The sequence below is a fragment of the Jaculus jaculus genome, chromosome 7, assembly GCF_020740685.1.
Source record: "Jaculus jaculus isolate mJacJac1 chromosome 7, mJacJac1.mat.Y.cur, whole genome shotgun sequence".
Lineage (NCBI taxonomy): Eukaryota > Metazoa > Chordata > Mammalia > Rodentia > Dipodidae > Jaculus > Jaculus jaculus.
This window is the reverse complement of record NC_059108.1, coordinates 128,768,936-128,788,588: the sequence shown is the minus strand read 5'-3', so window position 1 is coordinate 128,788,588 and position 19,653 is coordinate 128,768,936. Positions and strand designations below refer to the sequence as shown.

General features: G+C 47.5%; 1 protein-coding gene across 3 annotated transcripts in view; it reads right to left on the bottom strand.

Annotated features, from left to right (window-relative positions):
• Positions 1-19,653, bottom strand: part of Ttc7b (tetratricopeptide repeat domain 7B) — a 245,655-nt gene that overhangs the window by 100,769 nt on the left and 125,233 nt on the right. For 2 of the 3 annotated variants that reach the window (XM_045155047.1, XM_045155049.1), the window contains 2 exons: positions 3,040-3,153; positions 2,036-2,140 (listed from right to left, as the gene is read on the bottom strand). In XM_045155047.1, coding sequence (XP_045010982.1) covers positions 2,036-2,140; positions 3,040-3,153 — 219 coding nt within the window. The remainder of the gene's footprint in view (positions 1-2,035; positions 2,141-3,039; positions 3,154-19,653) is intronic. The other variant, XM_045155048.1, reaches the window with a different exon arrangement.

The following is a 19,653-nucleotide window of genomic DNA, read 5'->3' as shown; positions in this document are numbered from 1 at the left end:
TTTTTGCCTTCAACTGTTCCCTGATTTCTTACTTACCTTCTTTTCCAGAGACACTTTCATGCTTATTGGGGTTCTGACTTTTCCATCTTTATTTTTACATAATGGTTCTGTAATGAGGTTGTACTAGGTATTTAGAAGTTGAACTAAATATATTTGCAGAGAATAAAGTTCTTGGAATGTCTTATGTGTGGGTCTTTCCCTTCATTCCTGACATAAAGAATCCCTTTAAGCATGAATTCTCTTTTCCTCAAAAATGTCAAAATGCATGTGGTTACTAGCTACAGATGATTGGGCTTCTGCGTGAGAATGAAAATACTTAGTAGCAGTGGCCAGTAAGTTATAAAGGAGACATAAAGGGAAGAGAAAGGAAGGGAGGAGGGTACTTAATAGGTTGATATTGTATATATGTAAGTACAATGATTGAGATGGGGAGGTAATATGATGGAGAATGGAATTTCAAAGGGGAAAGTGTGGGAGGGGAGGGAGGGAATTACCATGGGATTTTTTTTTTATAATCATGGAAAATGCTAATAAAAATTAAAAAAAAAAAGTCAAAATGCAAGCTGAGAAGATGACTCAGGGGTTAAAGGCACTTGGTGACAATGCCTGTCGGCCTGGGTTTTATTTTCCCAACAAAGCTGTGCACAAAGTGGCACATGTGTCTGTGATGCCAAGGTCCCACCCGGGCAGCAGAGCCAGGAGACTGTCTCCCAGCAAGTGTAACACAGACATCTTGAGGTTGTCCTCAGACCTCTGCATGTATCCATAAACACACACACACAAACATAAACAGATAAATTAATGTAGCAAACTCTGCCTCCTTATTTTTACAGTGCACAACACATGAACAGATTCCAGTGAGAACATATGCACCTGAAAACTACACCCACAAGGAGGCTTACTTCATGAGTTGCTAAAATAAAAATAGTAAGTGGCAAATGCTGATGTTATCAAAGCTGGGTGGCAGTAGCTGGGAGTTCGTTATACTCCGGACAGCTGAGGCATTTGAACAAATTTAACAGTGAAAGATAAGGGAAGAATATACAAAAAAGGTTTGTCCCTCCCATGTTTTAAAAACAGGTTTCTTTCGGGTGTTCAGAGCCATGCGTGTCACGGCAGAGTCAAGCTGCAGCCAGAAGAAGGGCAGCGGAGGCGCTGCAGGCGCAGGGGCGCTCCTCCACTGCCTCCCGGCCGGCGGCACTGTGCCCACGGCCACATCTGTCACATGTGTGGGACCTCACCACCCCACAGCACAGCTGTGTGTGTCGGCCTGCTTGTTTTTCTTCTGCATTCGTTCAAAAACACTTGAATAAAAGTGGACACTTTCTTCGCCAGGCTTGCTTTCCTCCTGCTGGCTGAGAACACACGGAAAAACCCAGCATCCAAGACGGCAAGGGTGGAAACCCGAGTCAGCAGGGAGCCGTGGGCTTCAGAGCCAATCATTCTTATCACTAGTCGTCACGTGAAGTTAAAACAGGAAATTAAAACTCCATCTTAGGTGGCAATTATCTATGCCACCATCTCAGCAAATTAATCTGAGTCTTCTGTTTTCTGCACTAATGATAAATATTTGAGGTATCAGAACTATTATAAATTGGGCCGATGCCACACTCAAATTTGATCAAGAATATAGAGGAAGGAGGTACATGCAAAGGAAGAAGGACGAAGAAAGTATTTACCCATGGTTTGAAGTACAGTGCGCACCCTGACTTTCCAGAAGCTCCCAGGCTACGCACAGGGTGGGCACGGCATGCGTCTTCCTACTGTCGTGTACACAGAGGGCTGAACCTAAGTGTAAATTCCAACCTGCCTGCTGCTGCTGTTTTTCAAGTTCACCTCATCACAGAGAATGCCCACAACACCTGGGAATGCACTGGTTCCATGGAGTGAGTGGGTGGGTGAGACTTTAGGAAACCAACATCACAGGGGCCAGGATGGCCTCCTCTGTGCGCAGCTGGACTCTGGAGTGTCTGTCTTAACATGGAAGAGGCCCCTGGGCTGAGCCGCTGGGAAGGGGCACTTGCCTCCTACTCACCCAGTGCAGGGAGCCCACGCACAGCTTGGCAGCCAGGAGCGGGATGGTGGCGTCGTCCGGCTTGAGCCTGATGCACTCCTTCAACACCTTCACAGCCCGGGCAGCCTTGGCAGGGGACAGGAGTTTTATGAGACTTACAGTGTGTGGCAGAGCCAAATACTCTAGCCTTCTCAGAGGGGTTTCCCAACCAAGCCGAGGCCTAGGGATGGCCAGATCCAGACCCCGGAGCACCACAGTGTGGGGAGTAAGCTGTGGCCAAAAGCAAGCGGAAATGTTCCCATAGCACCAACTGCATTCATTCCCGGCTTGTGCCAACAGTATACAAGTAATGGAAGAGGGGAAGGCGGTAGAAGTGTGCTATTGTTAAAATTAAACATCTAATTTAAAGCATACCATACTGTATTTGAGAAGCTACCTCACCTAAATAATCTTTTACCTCAGACTTAATTCAATGAAAGCAAATTAACTAATGGGCTTCAGCCTTTACTGAGGATGCACACAGTAGGGTTGCTACCTTAAGTACTTATGCATTTTAATATATTTTTTCTGGTAATGATTCCAGGAAGTATGCATCACACTGCTTCATTTTATTGAGGAAGTTGTACCCTGAGTCACTCTGCTATGAGAGTGGCTCAGACTTCTACCAAGCAGTCCATGGTCCACACTTAGGGCCAGTATCATCAACCACTCAATATCGCAGATTGCTAGAGAGAACGAAAAGCCGTCCCTACCTCCAAGAACATGTCTACATTCTCAAAGAAGTGTGTGAGGCCTAGTGTGAACCATACCTATTTCACATGTGAGTCATAAGAGGTAGAAAAAGCTAAGTGTTTCAGAATTGATCACCTTAGCACTATGTCCATCTTGGCCTCTGAACAGTTCAGTTGGACTGTCCATTATAAAATGAGCTCAGGACAGCTTGAATAGTGGCTTAGTCTTATGCAAGGCAGGATGTCCTCAGTGACCTATCAACACACAGAACTGCACATCACAAAGCAACTCACCTTCCCAGCAGCCATCAGCGACAGGGCAAACTGGTACCAGAGGTGGAACTCCTCAAAGGCAAACTTCATGGCTCTTTCTAAGCACTGGATAAGAAGAACACCGGCATCTGAGAGCTGTCACAAATGAACCCATCTATGGTATCTGCATCTATGGAAGTTAGGTCTACAGTTCTACTTCCCTTTAATGCCCAGAATTTCCCACCAAACGCCTTCTGAGTAGTCCTCACACCTTGCAACACACAGTGCAGAAGTCAGGCCAATCCAGGGCTGGCTCAGACCCAAGAGGAGCTGTGCTCTCAGAAAGAACAGAGGCAGGCATACAGATACCTCAGTCACAAGGCCCAAACTGACAAGTGCCCACACGGGCAAGAAACAGGAGCCCCATGGGGAAATGATCACAGGCTTCAAGGACGGCATCTAGAAGAGTGTTAGCTGACAAGGAGAAAGGAACCCAGCTAGGGGATGGAACAGCACTCCTGGAAGCGTGTGGAGAGTGTCTTGACTTGGCCATGCAGTCCTTCTAAATCTAGCCTGCACTTGCAGACTGGCGGAGGTGGGCCTGGGGTCATGTCACTGACTCAGAGATGACAGCTACCTTCCAAAGTTGTTTCCTCCTCTGCCTTTGAGACTCCCAAACTCTTGCCATCATAACCATACATCAATGTGAGGATTTTTGCTTTCCCACCCCGGCCCAGAGTGATTAGGAGACACCAAGGGCACACTCATGGCTTTCTGGGATCCCCAATACTGGCCATAGCCCACCATGGTGCAAATCTACAGAAAGACTTCCCTCTCTTGCAGGAAGAGTGACACAATCACTTCAGAGCTATAGGAACATCATAGGGGTGGGTACAACCACAATGGAAGTAAGAGGATGGAAAGCTCCAAGGGCTTCAAAAGCCATGAACATGTCCAAGTTTGAATCTAAGAGGACAGGCCACCACGGGAAGGTGGCAAACATCTGTACTGGAGGGGAGGAGAGAGGACCAGGAAAGTAAAGGAAGGCAGGCGGGGGGGGGGGGTGGGATTCTGAGCAGTGGTGCGGAAGCATGTCACAACCCAGGAAGGGCCTCAACAAGGGGAATTGCAGGGTTGGAAACACAGGCTAAGCAGCTCTGGACCTAGCTTTGTGCCCAGGCTCTGTGAGGGTACTGTACAGGGCATGGTGGAAGATGCCAGACCGTGGGGCCAGAGGAAGAAAGAAAAGACAAGGGGAGAAAGAAGGTGATGAGAAGCCAATGCTAGAGGACAGAGAGAGGCAAAGAAAAAATGTGGGGAGGGGCTGAAAGATGGCTTAGCAGTTAAGGCGCATGCCTGCGAAGCCTAAGGACCCAGGTTTAATTCTCCAGGTCCCACGTAAGCCAGATGCACATAGTGGCTCACACATCTGAAGTTCATTTGCAGTGGCTGGAGGCCCTGGCATGTCCATTCTCTCTCTCTTTGAATCTAATAAATAAATAAAAATCATAGGGAAAAGAAAAGAAAATATTAGGGGAAATCCAGGTGTGGTGGTACACACCTTTAACCCTAGCACTCGGGAGGCAGAGGTAGGTAGATCTCTATGAGTTCGAGGCCACCCTGAGACTACATGGTTAATTCCAGGTCAGCCTGGACCTGAGAGAGACCATACCTCAAAAAACAAACAAAAAAAAAAAAAAATGAGGGGGAGAAGGAAGGTGATGTAGAGCCGATGCTGGGGGACAGAGAGAAGCTACGTAACTACGTCCTTCTTTCCTCACGGAGGCGACTTTGCAACAAGTATGAGCATGCAGAGAGAAGACTGAGGACATACACAAGGCACAAGAAGAGCGCCAGGTCCCTCAAACAGGCATACTCCACCCCAGCTGTCAGGCTTTCCTCAGGAGGCAAGGGCCTCAAGGGGAAGGCAGGGCAGAGGGGCCATCTGCTGAGGCCATGGTTTCTCTGTCAGGGTGAAATGAAGTTGTGGTTGGAATGGAATGAAATAGAGGGCCAGGACAGGCAAGACAAGGCAGATAAAGGAAGGGAAGGAAAGGAAAGACTGGAACAAGCTACTCTTGTCAGGGTCACCTGAGACTGGCTTGACATGGAAGCAACTAAGCCCTCCATAGCCATTTTTTTTTTCCTGTGATGCTTTTGAGGCAGCCCAGGACTACAGAGTGGGGTGGAATTCTTATGCCCAGTGGATTGTAGAACAGACAGGAAGCAGGAGCTGAGAGACAAGGGACCACTGAGTGGGTGATAAACTGAAGGTCACAATACAAGTGAAGTGAAATGGTGGGGGGATCCAGCCTTCGAAATGGTCTCCACAAAGAAGGTCATAGAAAATCCTGTGCTGGTTCACTGTGAAAACCCACCCCAACAAACACATATGGTCCGACAAAGCAAGGTCATAGACATTAGCGGCCTGAACTGCATGCCCAGTGATGGTACGGGGTGGACACAGGAAGCTCCCAGGCAGCCCAGACAATGTGCTTGGCTAACCATGGAGATGGGTGCGTGAGTTAATTCTGAGCACCTAGGCTAGCAGGATTTGCTGGCGGGGGGACCCTGAGGAAAGCCTTTTGTGAGGAGGGTGCCCTCAGGTAGCACACGCTTTGTTCCTAGTCCTGCCTCTTCCGAAGCTGGCAGTGAGCAGCCAGGGAGCAAACGAGCATGAGGAAAAGAGCCATCCCCCAGAGTGAGCGGAGGCCACAGTGCCCGGCCCCACCGATACACGCCAAATTGCTTATGATGCGGGGCAAAGTAATTCACTTTTTGTTATGCCTCCATATATGGGCTTTGCTAATTACACAGGGACATAGGCTGCCCAAGTGACAGGGCCGGGATGTGATTCTGGTTCCAGGGCCCCCAAAACTGTGCTGCTCTGCTGACAAGCACCCAGCAGCTGCCAGGGTGCCCAGGGGAAGCACCATGGGGGAGCCCAAAGCAGCTTGCTGGGAAGAGCACGTGGGCACCACGGGAGACAGATGTGGGGAGACCTGATCCAGGCTCAGGTTGCCACAGTGAGAACTGGGGTTATGAGTGCGCCAACTAATGCAAAGTCCGCAGTACTTAGAAGCTGACTCTGGGGCCTGAGGGTGAGGGCTACTGGAAGAGGAAACAAGGCTGATGGCCTCAGTGGCCGAGTTGAGCCAAGGGGCAGACTATACTGTGGAGACTGTGCAGGAGAGCAGCAGAACTGAGGCTCGCTCTATCAACCCTCCTCAGCTAATTCCCAGCAACACAAGCACCGAGGGCCTCGCTGTGTACACAGAAACGTCTCAGGCAGGAGGAGTGACAAGCATCAACTGTTTTCCCGAGCAACAACGGGAGCTGATCTGCTGAAACAGACTGTTCGGAATCTAAAAGCCCGATGCTGCGAATACGTGGGGATCCTTATTTGCGTTGTGCCAAAGGCTAACATACTCATCCGCCCCTGTGAAGAATGCTCACTGAAGCCTCGGGGGTATAAACCCCATTCCAGTGCTGCAGAAACTGCCCAAGAAATCCAGCCCTGGGCTCCACACAGAGCAGCCTCAGAACCCTGGCCTGGGGATGTTGGGAGCATCCAGTAGAAGTCCCCCAGCCCGAGGAGAGAACAGTGGACATTTTGGCTGCCTTTCATTACAAAACTTTGCTTTTTTTTTTTTTTTTTTTGCTGGAGGAGAGGGGCCCAGAGCAAAGGGATGCAACACAAGTTTGTCCTATGACCTAGGCACAGCCAATCAGATACTCGCATTGGACATTGAATCGGGAAGTGGTGAGGTGGAGAGGAGTACAGGACTTCATTCCCAGTGGGGCCAGGCCTGAGGGTTCCAGTGGATGTAGGCTTGGAAGAGACCTCAGCTGCATTGGGACCAGGGCCTGGCTGTCTTGATGTCTGCTCCAGTTTGTTCTCAGCCTCCTTTCACTCCTGGTGCCAGTGGATGGCTGCCTTCTCTGCTTGAGTTTTCAAGTGAGTTCTGTCAACTACAGACCTGCAGGAACACCTCAGGCCCCTCGAACTGCAGCCCCCATCCGCCAGCCCTGACAAGTAGTGTTTCTGCCTGAGGGGCCCTCAGCCTAGGGAACGCATGTGCTGTGCAGTGCACTGAGGTGTCAGTGCACACTGGCATACATGCTAGGCAAGGCAGTTCACGTCGGATTCCTCACTGTGAACTGGGCCCTATGACAGTAACCAATGCTGACATGTGCCAGGGCTTGCCTAGCACACATGCCCAGTACATGCCAGGCTGTGGTATGAGGGGCCTGAGGTGTTCCTGCAGGTGACAGAACCTCACTTGAAAACTCAACTGAACTCCAGATGCACGTGCCCCCTTGTGCATCTGGCTTATGTGGGCCCTGGAGAATCAAGCCGGGGTCCTTAGGATTAGCAGACAAATGCCTTAACCACTAAGCTATCTCCCCAGCCCTTGTTTGAAATTTAAAAAAAAAAAATTCTAAAAAGCTAACAGAAATGGTTCTTCTGATCTAAGCTAGTGTGGTGGTTTGATTCAGGTGTCCCCCATAAACTTAGGTGTTCTGAAGTCTAAGTTCCCAGGTGATGGATATTTGGGACTTAATGCCTCCTGGAGGCAGTGTATTATTGGGGGTGGGCTTATGGGTATTATAGCCAGTTTCCCCATGCCAGTGTTTGGCACACTCTCCTGTTGCTATTGTCTACCTTATGTTGGCCAGGGGGTGATGTCCACTCTCTGCTCATGCCATCATTTTCCCCTGCCATCGTGGAGCTTCCCCTCAAGTCCGTAAGCCAAAATAAATCTCTTTTTCCCACAAGCTGCTCTTGGCTGGGTAATTTCTACCAGCAATGCGATCCAGACTGCAACAGTAAAATGGTACCCAGAAGTGGGATTGCTGCTAGACACCTGACTGTGTGGCTTTGGCCTTTTGGAGTTGACTTTCAAGAGGAATATGGGAGGATTTGGAACCTTGGCCTAAGAGATGCCTTGCAGTGCTGTAAGTACAGCTTGATGGACTATTCTGGAGTGAGCTGCAAGACCTGAATGCAATAAGAACTATGGACTGTGAGGTTTGGCTTATGAGGGTGAGAAAGAGCTTGCTTGGACTGGGGCTAGCAGTTTGTGTGAGAAGCTTGCTGTTGTGCTCATGTCCTGAGAAGTTGTGCAGGGTTGCTTTGCGAAGAAATGAACTGGTATGAGCAGAGGGATATGGCACAGAAAGAAAAATCTTTGGGTGAACTGCTGCCCATTCAGCTGCAACTGAGAGATTACAACCTTTGAGACTGGGCTAGCTGACCTGTGCTGGGGCAACAGGAAGAATGTTGATTCTTTTGAAGGGGCCTGAGTGCTCAAGGAGTGTCCTATTCTTCAAAGTCTGCTTTATTCTCCCTGGATTAACAAATTGGCACCCTACCTGGTACTGTGGAATATAAGAAATGCAGGAAATGGGCTGGAGAGATGGCTTAGTGGTTAAGCGCTTGCCTGTGAAGCCTAAGGACCCCGGTTCGAGGCTCAGTTCCCCAGGTCCCACGTTAGCCAGATGCACAAGGGGGCGCACGCGTCTGGAGTTCGTTTGCAGAGGCTGGAAGCCCTGGCATGCCCATTCTCTCTCTCTCTCTCCCTCTATCTGTCTTTCTGAATCTGTCACTCTCAAATAAAGAAATAAAAAATTAATTAAAAAAAAAAAAGAAATGCAGGAAAGAGAGGGTCCTTGAGTTTGAAACAGTCTTGTGTATTGGAAATGGTCATGGACAGTGTGAAGAAGGTTTGCTGGTTGCCTGCATGGAGACCCCATGGGGCAATGAGGATGAACTGGCTTGCAGTGGAGACCCAGTAGAGATGCTGGGACCATGAGATGGCTGCCAAGGACAGCTGCCTGCCCGGATGAAGTTTTCCAGGACTGTGAGTAGCCTAGCTGGAGGAGTGGAATTGGAACACCAGAGACTTGTTGCTGGTTAGAATTATCGGACTTGGAAATTTGTCACTGGCTAGAGTTGCTGGACTTGAAGCTACAGAGTTTGATGTTTGCCTTGGTTGTTTTAAATCTTGTATTGGTTGAATGTTTCTTTGCTATGCCCAATGCCATCTTTTGCAGTCTGAATATTTATTCTGTGCCATTATGGTTTTTTTGAGGTTATTTTTTGGTATTATGGCTCAGTTAAAAGATCTTGGACTGGGCTGGAGAGATGGCTTAGCGGTTAAGCACTTGCCTATGAGGCCTAAGGACGCCGGTTTGAGGCTTGATTCCCCAGTACCCATGGCACAAGGTGATGCATGCATCTGGAGTTCATTCGCAGTGGCTGGAGATCCTGGTGAGCCCATTCTCTCTCTCTCTCTCTCTCTCTCTCTCTCTCTCTCTCTCTCTCTCTCTGCCTCTTTCTCTCTCTGTCTGTTGCTCTCAAATAAATAAATAAAAATAAACAAAAAACTTTTCTTTAAAAAAGATCTTGGACTATGGGAATGTATAAACATCATTGGAATTGATTAAAAAAAAAAACTATGGGACTTTTAAAGTTAGATGAATCATACATCATGTATGGTTATCAGTTCATGGGGGCCGGGGCAGAATGTGGTGGTTTGATTCAGGTGTCCCCCATAAACTTAGGTGTTCTGAATGCTAGGTTCCCAGCTGATGGGAGATTTCTCAAATCAAATTAATGCCTCCTGGAGGGAGTTGTTGGGGGCGGGCTTATGGGTGTTATAGCCAGTTTCCCCATGCCAGTGTTTGGCACACTCTCCTGTTGCTATTGTCCACCTTATGTTGGCCAGAGGGTGATGTCCACCCTCTGCTCATGCCATCACTTTCCCCTGCCATCATGGAGCTTCCTCTTGAGCCTGTTAGCCAAAATAAATCTCTTTTTCCCAGAAGCTGCTCTTGGTTGGGTGATTTCTACCAGTAATGTGAACCGGACTGCAACATCTAGTAACTGCTAAATACAGATTAGCTATTTACCCCCTTAAATAATAACTATTATTATTATATTGAGATTGCATCTTGCTATTTTGTCCCAGCTGGTCTCAAACTGTTGGACTCAAGTGACAAATGATCTTCCTGCTTTGTCATCTCTACAAAGGCATGCCACTGTACCCAGCTATGTGTTTTATTTGTGGAGGTCAGAGATCAATGTCAAGGGTCTTCCTCAACTGCTCTTTCACCTTATTGTTTTGAGACATAGTCTCTCACCAACCCTGAGATGCACTGATTTGCCTATACCAGCCACCCAGCAAGTCTTAGGGATCCTGGTGTTTTCACCTCCCTGGCACTGGGGTTCCAGGACACATCACCATGCCCAGCTTTTATGTGGGTGCTAGAGATCTGAACTCAGGTCCTCATGATAGGCCAAACATGACAAGCACTTTTCTCACAGAGCAACTCCCCAGCCCGCCATTCTTTTTGTTGATGTTTTGTTTTTGTTTTTGAGGCAAGTCTCATATAGTTAAAACCAGCCTTAAATTCCTGATTGTTCTGTCTCCATCTCTCAGATGATAAGATACAGGCATGTACCACCACACCTGGTAATATTCTCATATCAAGAAAGAAAATACAACAGATGGCATAATACTTCTCATTTTACTCTAAATTCAATAAATGAATACTCAAAGCCAGCTGTGGTGGTACATGCCTTTAATCCCAGCACTTGGGAGGCAGAGGTAGATAGATTGCTGTGACTTTGAGGTAACCCTGAGACTACATAGTGAATTCCAGGTCAGCCTGGACTACAGTGAGACCCTACCTCGAAAAACCAAAACAAAAAATAAATAAATAAAATAAATGAACACTCAAATTTGCAGTTCCTCATTTTAGAAAATAATTCAATGTGAGACCCTTGAAAACAGGACCCAGCACTGCTGAGCTGAACTATTTCTGAACTGGATGAGGATATATTTTTACTTTTTTTCTGTAGCATGTTTTTGGTAGCACTTGTTATACAGCCAGGCACTATTATAAACACAGTCTCCCTTGATCACCCTAACAACCCTACATGGCACAGAGAAATGAAATGATCATCCTTCTTAAAAAGACAGCAACTTAAAACACATGATGTAAGGTATGTAAGTGATACATGGAGTCTGGGCGAGCTGGTGGTAGGGCCAGCTAAGAATCCAGCAGCTTGGTGGCATTGAGATGTCAATGATGGCATGCCACTCACACTTCACTGAACAGGCTACTCTTGATGCATACACACAGCAGAGTGTACTTGGAAAAAGTGTTCCCAAGCTATCTTAGAGCTTCAGCAAAACCTTTCCTGCTGCTGAGGACCCTGTTACCCCAAGTTACTAAGAACTGAGACCATCTTGCAAGATTTTCAAGAAAATTCACTTCTCCACAACACCCAGCTGCAATGATGGAAAAGGCGCTGAACTTGACAACGATGGAGACAAGCCACGCATCTCCTCCACACTTTCATGGTCTTTCATGGTCCTCCCCTAGTCTGAACCTCTTTCTCAGGACACCACCATCCTGTGCCCATGGTAAGCTGTGGAAATATCATCACGTTAGAAGAATTGGGGATCATTAGAGGGATTACGGATGTGCTCTGCAGCGATGGGAACACAGTTCAATGGGAGGGCCTTTGCCTAATGTAGCAAGACACTGGCAACAAAACAAAAACAAAAACCCTAAGAACTTTAGCCAGTTATGGTCATGCATGCCTGTAATCTGAGTACCAGGAGGCCGAGGCAAGGAATTACAGGTTTAAGGTCAACCGGGCTATGTAGTGAGACCCTGCCTCAAAAAACATCGTCAAGAACAAAAACACGTGTGTGTGAGAAGGGAGGGGGAAAGCGAGGGGAGAGAAAGAGAGAGAGAGAGAAAGAGCGAGCAGGGAGAAAGAGAGAAACTGCATGTGTGTGTGTGTATGTGTGTTTTAGGAGATGCAAATCAACAATTACAAACTAACCCCATCCCAGAACACAGATTTGTGAACTTTGTGCCACAGCTGACCACTCTGCCTTCCTGTAGGTTCCTGGCATCTTGTGCTACACAGCCAGAGCATGGCAGTTCTGAAAATGTCCAGACACCTCCAGGTCTCCCAAATCCTGATGCCACGCAGAGCACGTGGATATCTATTATGTCTTCCCTTCTATTTCCATAACCATCCGGAGATACAAACCCCAAAGAGTTTGGGTCACTCATGCTTCCATCACAGAAAGAGATCCATCCCAAAGGACACATCTGTGTCAAAAGACCTTGCGTTATCACTGAACACGATCACTATCCGCCACCTTCCTCCTACTCAGGGCGGTTCTCACCTCAATTCACCTGAACTGAAGAAATCCCAATTACATCTGCATGTGACAGAGTAAAGATGTTCAATTTTAATGTTACAGGGAGGTTGGGGACAGAATATGATAACCAAATGAAATAAAACATTCGTGTTTTAATAATGACAAAGTGACAAAGAAGTACTAAAGCCAACAGACTTTTCCACAGGTGCCAGGTGTGTGCATGGGTGAGAGGGCGACAGAGGGAAGAAGATGAGCCACACAGAGAGGCACTGCTCGGGCCGGAGGGGAGTGGCTCCTCTCCGGCCACGTGGCCGTTAGGGGAAGAGCGGTGCATGGACAGTGTTCCCAGGGGAGTCTGGAGGGGCGAACGCCACGATGCCAATAGCCCTGAGGCTGCTTCTGCAGAAAGCCATGGAGGCACATGTTGCCCGGCCCGACACGAGTGGATGACAAGGCGTGAGACACCTGTGGAGAGGCATGGGGCGGGGTGAGTGGCAGAGGGAGAGTGGACAAGAGCCTCTGACTGGGCAGGGGAGGCCGGAGTGAGATTCTAGCTCTTGTTCCTTTCTGGTGTCGGAGGAAGGGCAGTGAGGCTCAGGGGGGAGGATGTTGGGTTGGACACAGAGTTATGGACCTTTGAGTCACCCCACCAAGCATCACATTGTTAGAAAAGGTGATGGACTCGGTGGCAGTACATCTGACAAAGAAGGATGGTGCCCAGTCATCCTCTGAAGCCCAGGTGACGCCCACTTGATGTCATGGCTAAGTAGCAGGAAGACATCCTTAGAGCTCCAGGACATCCTCAGTGGGTAGGTGCTAGTCAAAATGTCACATGCCAACACATCGCCTCTGGAGCAAGGCTCTGCTTTTTCCTCTCTCATTTCCACTTTCACAAGCAGCCATCTTTGAGGGGCTCCCGGAAGGAGCTGCTCTTCTGGCACAAGAAAGGGATTTAGTAATTACCTTCCTTGTACGCAAAGCCCAATTACACCAACTGGGTGTGTGGCAGTGACAGCTGCACAATACCACCAACAAAGAGAAGCCAGAATCTATTTTTGGGATCCAAGAGTGAAATGGCATCCAAAACCATTGGGGGAGGGGCACAAATAAATAATCAGTACCTTGTCTACCCAGGCTTAAAACCTAAGGCTGAATCCATCACTATTAAAAGAGACCAGCCTCATGGGGAACTGTCTTCCTTATTTATCTTGTGGGATATAGGCTGGCTAGATATTAACACAGAGCCTTCAGGATCCTTCACATAGGAAGTTTTGATTTTCTCCATCATTTCTTAGTGTGCCAATTACTCAATATACTTTCTCGTGGTTGAGTAGCAATCGATTCTAAAAAAATTAACAGGATGGATAAGTAATATTCTGCTCCTTTAAGCAATGAAAAATGATCTGCACTATAAGACCATTATCTTGGACCCACAGGATAACATCAAGTGTGTAAGGATTGAGACGATCGAGTCCCATTCTTACTTACAAATGTGAGCTAGAATAATGACCCAGGAAGGAGACACGACCTGCCTGTGGTCACACAGTAGCCCAGCCAAAGCGAAAACCCAGGTGTCATGATGCTCACTTCAGAGCTCTAGTTTCTAATCTAAGAAGGAAAGCACAAATTAAAATGGAGTTTGAGTGATGTGCTTCATAGGAAACTGGGTCCAGGACAAGCTAAAAGGCACACTTGCAGGACTACCAAGAACAAAGAAAAGCCTTCTCTCCCCCTGCAACCCCCCCCCCCAACAACACAATGTCAAAACTTGCTCATTTTCCCCCTTGTTTTGGAAATGGAAAAGAAAATACTCTCTATCCCTGCCCACACCCTTCCTACTTCCCTTTTTGCTTTCAAACACTAGGACTGCCCCAGGCAGAGGAGTCAAGAAACTTTATTGCTTTGGAAAATGCTTAAGTTAAAGGCTATGGTTGCTTCTAGCTACAGTGAATGGGTTGTTTTCAAAGGCGGCAGACTTCTTAGAGAACTCTCGAGTGCTGGACAGCATCCTCCGGCAGGTTCTCCTCTGTACGAAACAGCAGCAAACTCTGCACAGACATGGTCTCTGGGTCCTGCGCACACGCAACCACTCTGCCCGCCACTCGTGTTGTTCTCAGTCGTGCCGAAGGCACTAGCTCTGGGAAATGGGCATTCCACTCCTTTATCTGGCCCCAGCCCCACTGCCTCTCCCCTTCTGGTTTTTGTTTTCAGGGATCTAACCTGGCGTGGGCACCAGGTTTTAACCCTTTAACTGGCTGCAGCTTCACCTTGCATAAGGATATGAGGAATACACAGGGGGCCATGGAGCTGAGAGAGCAGTGGGGAGAGCCACAGACATATGAAAGGAATGGTAAAGGATGCAAAGCATTGCAAGAAGAGCTGTACAGGACCCAGAGCTGTCAGCATTCCAGGGGTTGGAGAGGTAGCTCAGTGGTTAAGGCGCTTGCTTGCAAAGCCTGACGGCATGGGCTCAATTCCCCAATACCCATGTAAAACCAGATGCACAAAGTGGTGCATGCATCTGCAGTGGCAAGAGGCTCTGGTGTACCCATTCCCTCTCTTCTCCTTGCAAATAAATAAATAAATAATACATATTTTTCCTGAGGCAAGCCCAACAGACTAGCCTTTTTTATATGCTTGAGTGAAAGAGAGAGAGAGAGAAAGGATGAATTTGGCGCACCAGGGCTTCCAGCCACTGCAAACGAACTCCAGGCACATGAGCTCCCTTGTGTAAATGTGCGACCTTGTAGCTTCTGGCTTACATGGAAGTCGAAGCTGGGTACTCAGACTTCATTAGCAAGCATCTTAGCCACTGAGCTATCTTCTCCAGCCCATAGAAATAATTTTTTAAAATGCCAGCATTTCAGACAGGACAAATAAGGAAGAATGGTGAGGGATGTACAATACTGCAAGAGTCTAAAGATGTCAACACTGCAGATAGGACTGAAGCAGAGGTAGCTATACTATAGCCTGAGGACCCAGTCTGACTTTTTGCTTGTTTGAGTATGATTAATATATAGGATAGTAGAACAGAACAGAAGCAGACATGGCCAATTGGCTTTTGCATTAGTGCCAAGTCCACTTAGTAAGAGAAAGGATAGACTCTTGAACAAACAGTGCGGGAATAATTCGATTTCTACATACAAAACAATAAAGCTAGATCTCTACCTTATACCATATACAAAATCCACTCAAACTAAATCAACAGGCTTAAATATAAAAGCAAAAACCAAGAAAATCCTTACAGGAAAACACAAGGTTAACCCTTCATGGTCCTGGACTTGGCAATGGCTCTATAATACGATGACATCAAGAACATAAGCAACAGAAAAAAATTTACTGGGCTTAGTCAAAATTAAAAACTGTTCTAACTTAAAGGATGTAATCATTTCTCCCATGTAGAATGGGAAAAAAGATCTGCAAATCATATATCTCATAAGCACTATTATAAATAACAGATAAAGAACAAACCTTAGCAATTAAAATGTAACAACTTAAAAATAGGCACAATATTCAAATAATCATTTCTCCAAAGAAAAGATACAAATAGCCGAGAAGCACAGAAAGCTACTCAGGGTCATTTATCATTAGGGAAACGCATGCCAGAGCCACAGTGAGACTCCTCCTAACACCTGCGAGGATGGCTGTACCAAGTGCTGGTGAGGACCTTGACTAAGGCAGTAGAGTGGGAAACGATGGGGCCACTGCGAAGAACATTTTGGCAGGTCCTCAGAAGTTAAATACAGGGGCTAGGGTCTGGCTCGGTGGGTAAAGTGCTTGTCACATCCATGTGAGGAGCAGAGTTTGAATCCCCAGAGCAAGCTGGTTAGCGAAAGTGCAAGTAGCGAGCTTTGGGTTCAAGTGAGAGACCCTGTCTCAGTCACAAAGAGACAGCAATCGAGGAGGATGCCTCATGTCAACCTGCACCTACACCCCCACCCACCCCCACCCCCCCCCCCCACACACACAACACTGACACACACCCCCGTTCAAACATCAAAGGTTAAACACGGAGCTCCTGTAGGGCTTTGGCAACTCTTCTCCCACTATATACCACAGCAAACTGAAAAGAGCTCAGATGTGTGGACGGCAGAGTTCACAGAATATTCACCACAGCCAAAGGGTGAACACAACCCACATGTCCACCCAAAAATGCACAGACAAACAAACGGCAGCATCTACCTATGATGGAAGATGCTTCTGTCGAAAAAGGAGCGAAGTTCTGGTAACATTCTGTTAGCTATACTATCATGACAAGGCTGAATCTTAAAAAATATTAGCTACATAAATAAGCCAGACATAAAAGGGCAAGTATTGTATGATCTACTCTATATTAGGCACCTAGAAAAGGCAAATTCATAGATGACAGAAAGAAGATTAGAGGCTGCCAGAATATGGGACGGGGACAGACAGGGGAATTATTGCTTATGGGTATAGTTTCTGTTTGAAGTGATAGAAAAGTATGGAAATCATGGTGACAGCTGCATAACAATGTAAGGTAATTAAATGCCACTGAACTGTGTCCTGTAAAAAGATTAAAGCAGCACACTGATTTTTTTTTTTTTTTCTAGGAGATAGGATCTCACTCTAGCCTAGGCTGACCTGGAATTTACTATGTAGTCTCAGTGGGGTGGCCTCAGCCTTGAACTCATGGTGATCTGCCTATCCCTGCCTTCAAGTGCTGAGATTAAAGGTGCGTGGCACCATAACTGGCTTAATTAATGAAAAAACAACAAAAGAAGACATGAGTTATATACTTGGATACATGTATCTGAGCTGAGCCACACTCAAAGTTTTAACTGCTATGTTCCTCCAAGGAATGGAAGAGAAATGGCATTTCTATCAATGAAAAAGAAGCTGTGCTTCATTCAAAAGAAAGCTCCCAGCCGGGCGTGGTGGCGCATGCCTTTAATCCCAGCACTCGAGAGGCAGAGGTAGGAGGATCGCTGTGAGTTCAAGGCCACCCTGAGACTACAGAGTTAATTCCAGGTCAGCCTGGACCAGAGTGAGACCCTACCTCGAAACCCCTCCCCCCAAAAAAAAGTTCCCAATAGCCGTGTCAGGGTGGAGATTCCCTGGGGCCGGTTCTCACACAAAAATTGATGGTTTCTACCAGGCTCACTCAGCCAGCTGGGCCAGAGCTGAGATCTGTCTAGAACTCCTGTCCCAAGCGGAAACCCCCTCTCTTCTTCAGGTGTCTGTCTCATTAAATGACCCTTAGCTTCTGGCTAGACTGCAGAAGATAAAGTCATTGCTCTTCCAGGGATAGTTGAGTGCTAAAACCCAAGAACAGGGACATGCATGGGGGCTGAGCCTCACCAGGAATGCATCTCTTTGCCTACTGGCATCAGTCACACGTTGCTGCCTTCCAGGTACCTAGGGCATGGCTGAGTGGGCAGTGCCAACCTTAAAACATCCTGTGACCTACTCAGCAAGCATGGCAGGCAGGCAGTTCTTTCACAGTGCCTCTTGATAACCAAGTGTTTAGATTGGGTGGTGCAAATGTCCCTTGGGTACAGTCGTTAGTCAGACAGTTCTACCCACAGAACTATAGTGCTGTTGAGGTTTACTATAAACAAATGAGCATGAGTTCAATGGGAAAGATAAAAATACCCCTGTCTTTAGAACTGCCATATCTATGGAGGGAGCACACACAGCCTCCATAAAGGACGGACCCCAGAATACTCTGTCAAAATGGAGCCAATAATAGTCAACTTCAGAAACAAACCTCCTTAGCAGCTTGGGTTCATTCTGAAAACCAGAGGAAGCACTGCTCCTGGCTTTACTTTCAATAGTGGGGTTGTCATGCCAACTAGGGCTGCTGTTAAAATTGAAGGGGAAAAAGAAGTGTTCCTTCCTACACAAACTTTTCAGCAGGGTTCACAATTAGTTCTTTAAAAAACACAAAAACTCATCGCATTGGAGTGATGGTAAACATTATGCTTATATTTAAACCTGTCAGAGCAAGTCCATGATAAACCCTGGGTTTGTTTTCTTGTTCAATTCTTCCACCTAGTAGCAGGCCCTGAAGGAAAGCACGTGGCAAGGCAAGCTGTCTTCCATCTTGAGTCAGTACTGCTGAATAAAGGGACCCTGAGAGAACAACGTCCCTGTGAGTCCTTGTTCCCTTGCTGTAGGTCAGCCAGGTCTGTTCAGCACTGCAGGACACTCCGGCTGCGGGAGGGAGCCCATGACGGGACAGGAGGCCTCCTCGTGCTTACGTCAGAGCCCCCTTCTTTTCCTGCTGCCCATGGGCCCAGGTTGTCCAAGAGAGGAGCCCAGGAGAAGAAGAGGATACACTGCCCTGATGCAGACCTGATGCTGGTGGAGAAAAAGAGGAGAGAAGGCTCAAGGAGAATTGGTCCTCCCAAAAGCCTAATGCAGTAACACCCTCTTCACAGAGAACGCGAGCCCTGCCAAGGAAGATGCCTCACTGCATCCGAGGCGCACGGGGCAGGACGGCTCTCAGAGGAGCAGGGGAACACAGTCTGCTCCTAGAGCTCTCCCCAGTCCTCCTTCCTACCAGAGGGGAGAGCAAGCACTCAACGCCCAGCCCCTCGGGCTTCGTTCCTCCACCCTTCTCCTCAGCAAGTTCCATGACAAGGCATCCCTCACCCCTTTAGTAGTCAGTAGCTCCTCCTAGGGATGCTCAATCCATGAGTAGTCCCAAACCCTATGGAGGCCTTTTTCTCTTCTATGACCTGCAGCACTTTCGCAAAGTTCAAGTAAACATACAACATTTCATTCTGCATGCCTCCCAGGCACCACCATCCTTGTATTACTACTCTCACACCTGCAGATTAATTCAATGCCATGACAGACAGTCCCTCCCGTAACCCAGACAGATATATGACAGTCAGTCCCCCCATAACCCAGACAGTTACATGACAGTCAGTCCCGCCCGTAACCCAGATACATGACAGTCAGTCCCTCCCGTAACCCAGACGGATACATGGCAGTCGGTCCCTCCCGTAACCCAGGCGGATACATGGCAGCCAGTCCCTCCCGTAACCAAGACAGATAACCAGGTAACTAACGGGCAAGTAATATATACAGCAGGAATACACCGAGCAAAGAGGTAATTAAGCCTTTGTCCATCCCCACCCCAACCATTGACTTTTAAAACATAAATTGTTGAGTTGAAAATTTTCCATTAGCATTTTTAAATCAAGGATGGTCATGAAAAATTGAAACCACAGAGAACAAAACTATATTTAATTCCTGTCAAGTCTTGACAATCCAGCTCAGATGTCAAGTGTTGTCACCTCTGACCAGCATCATTGGCTGCACCTGGCCTACTCCTCGCTGGGAATCTACAGCCGTCTGGTCTCCTCTAATTAGCTGTCGTCTTGTGTTGTATTGAAGCTCCACAACTACACAGGAAGTTCAGGGGTTCTGTCAGCTCCTTGTGCCCATCAACTCCTTTGTGCACAGGGGTGAGAACAAAGGCACCATGGCATCCCAC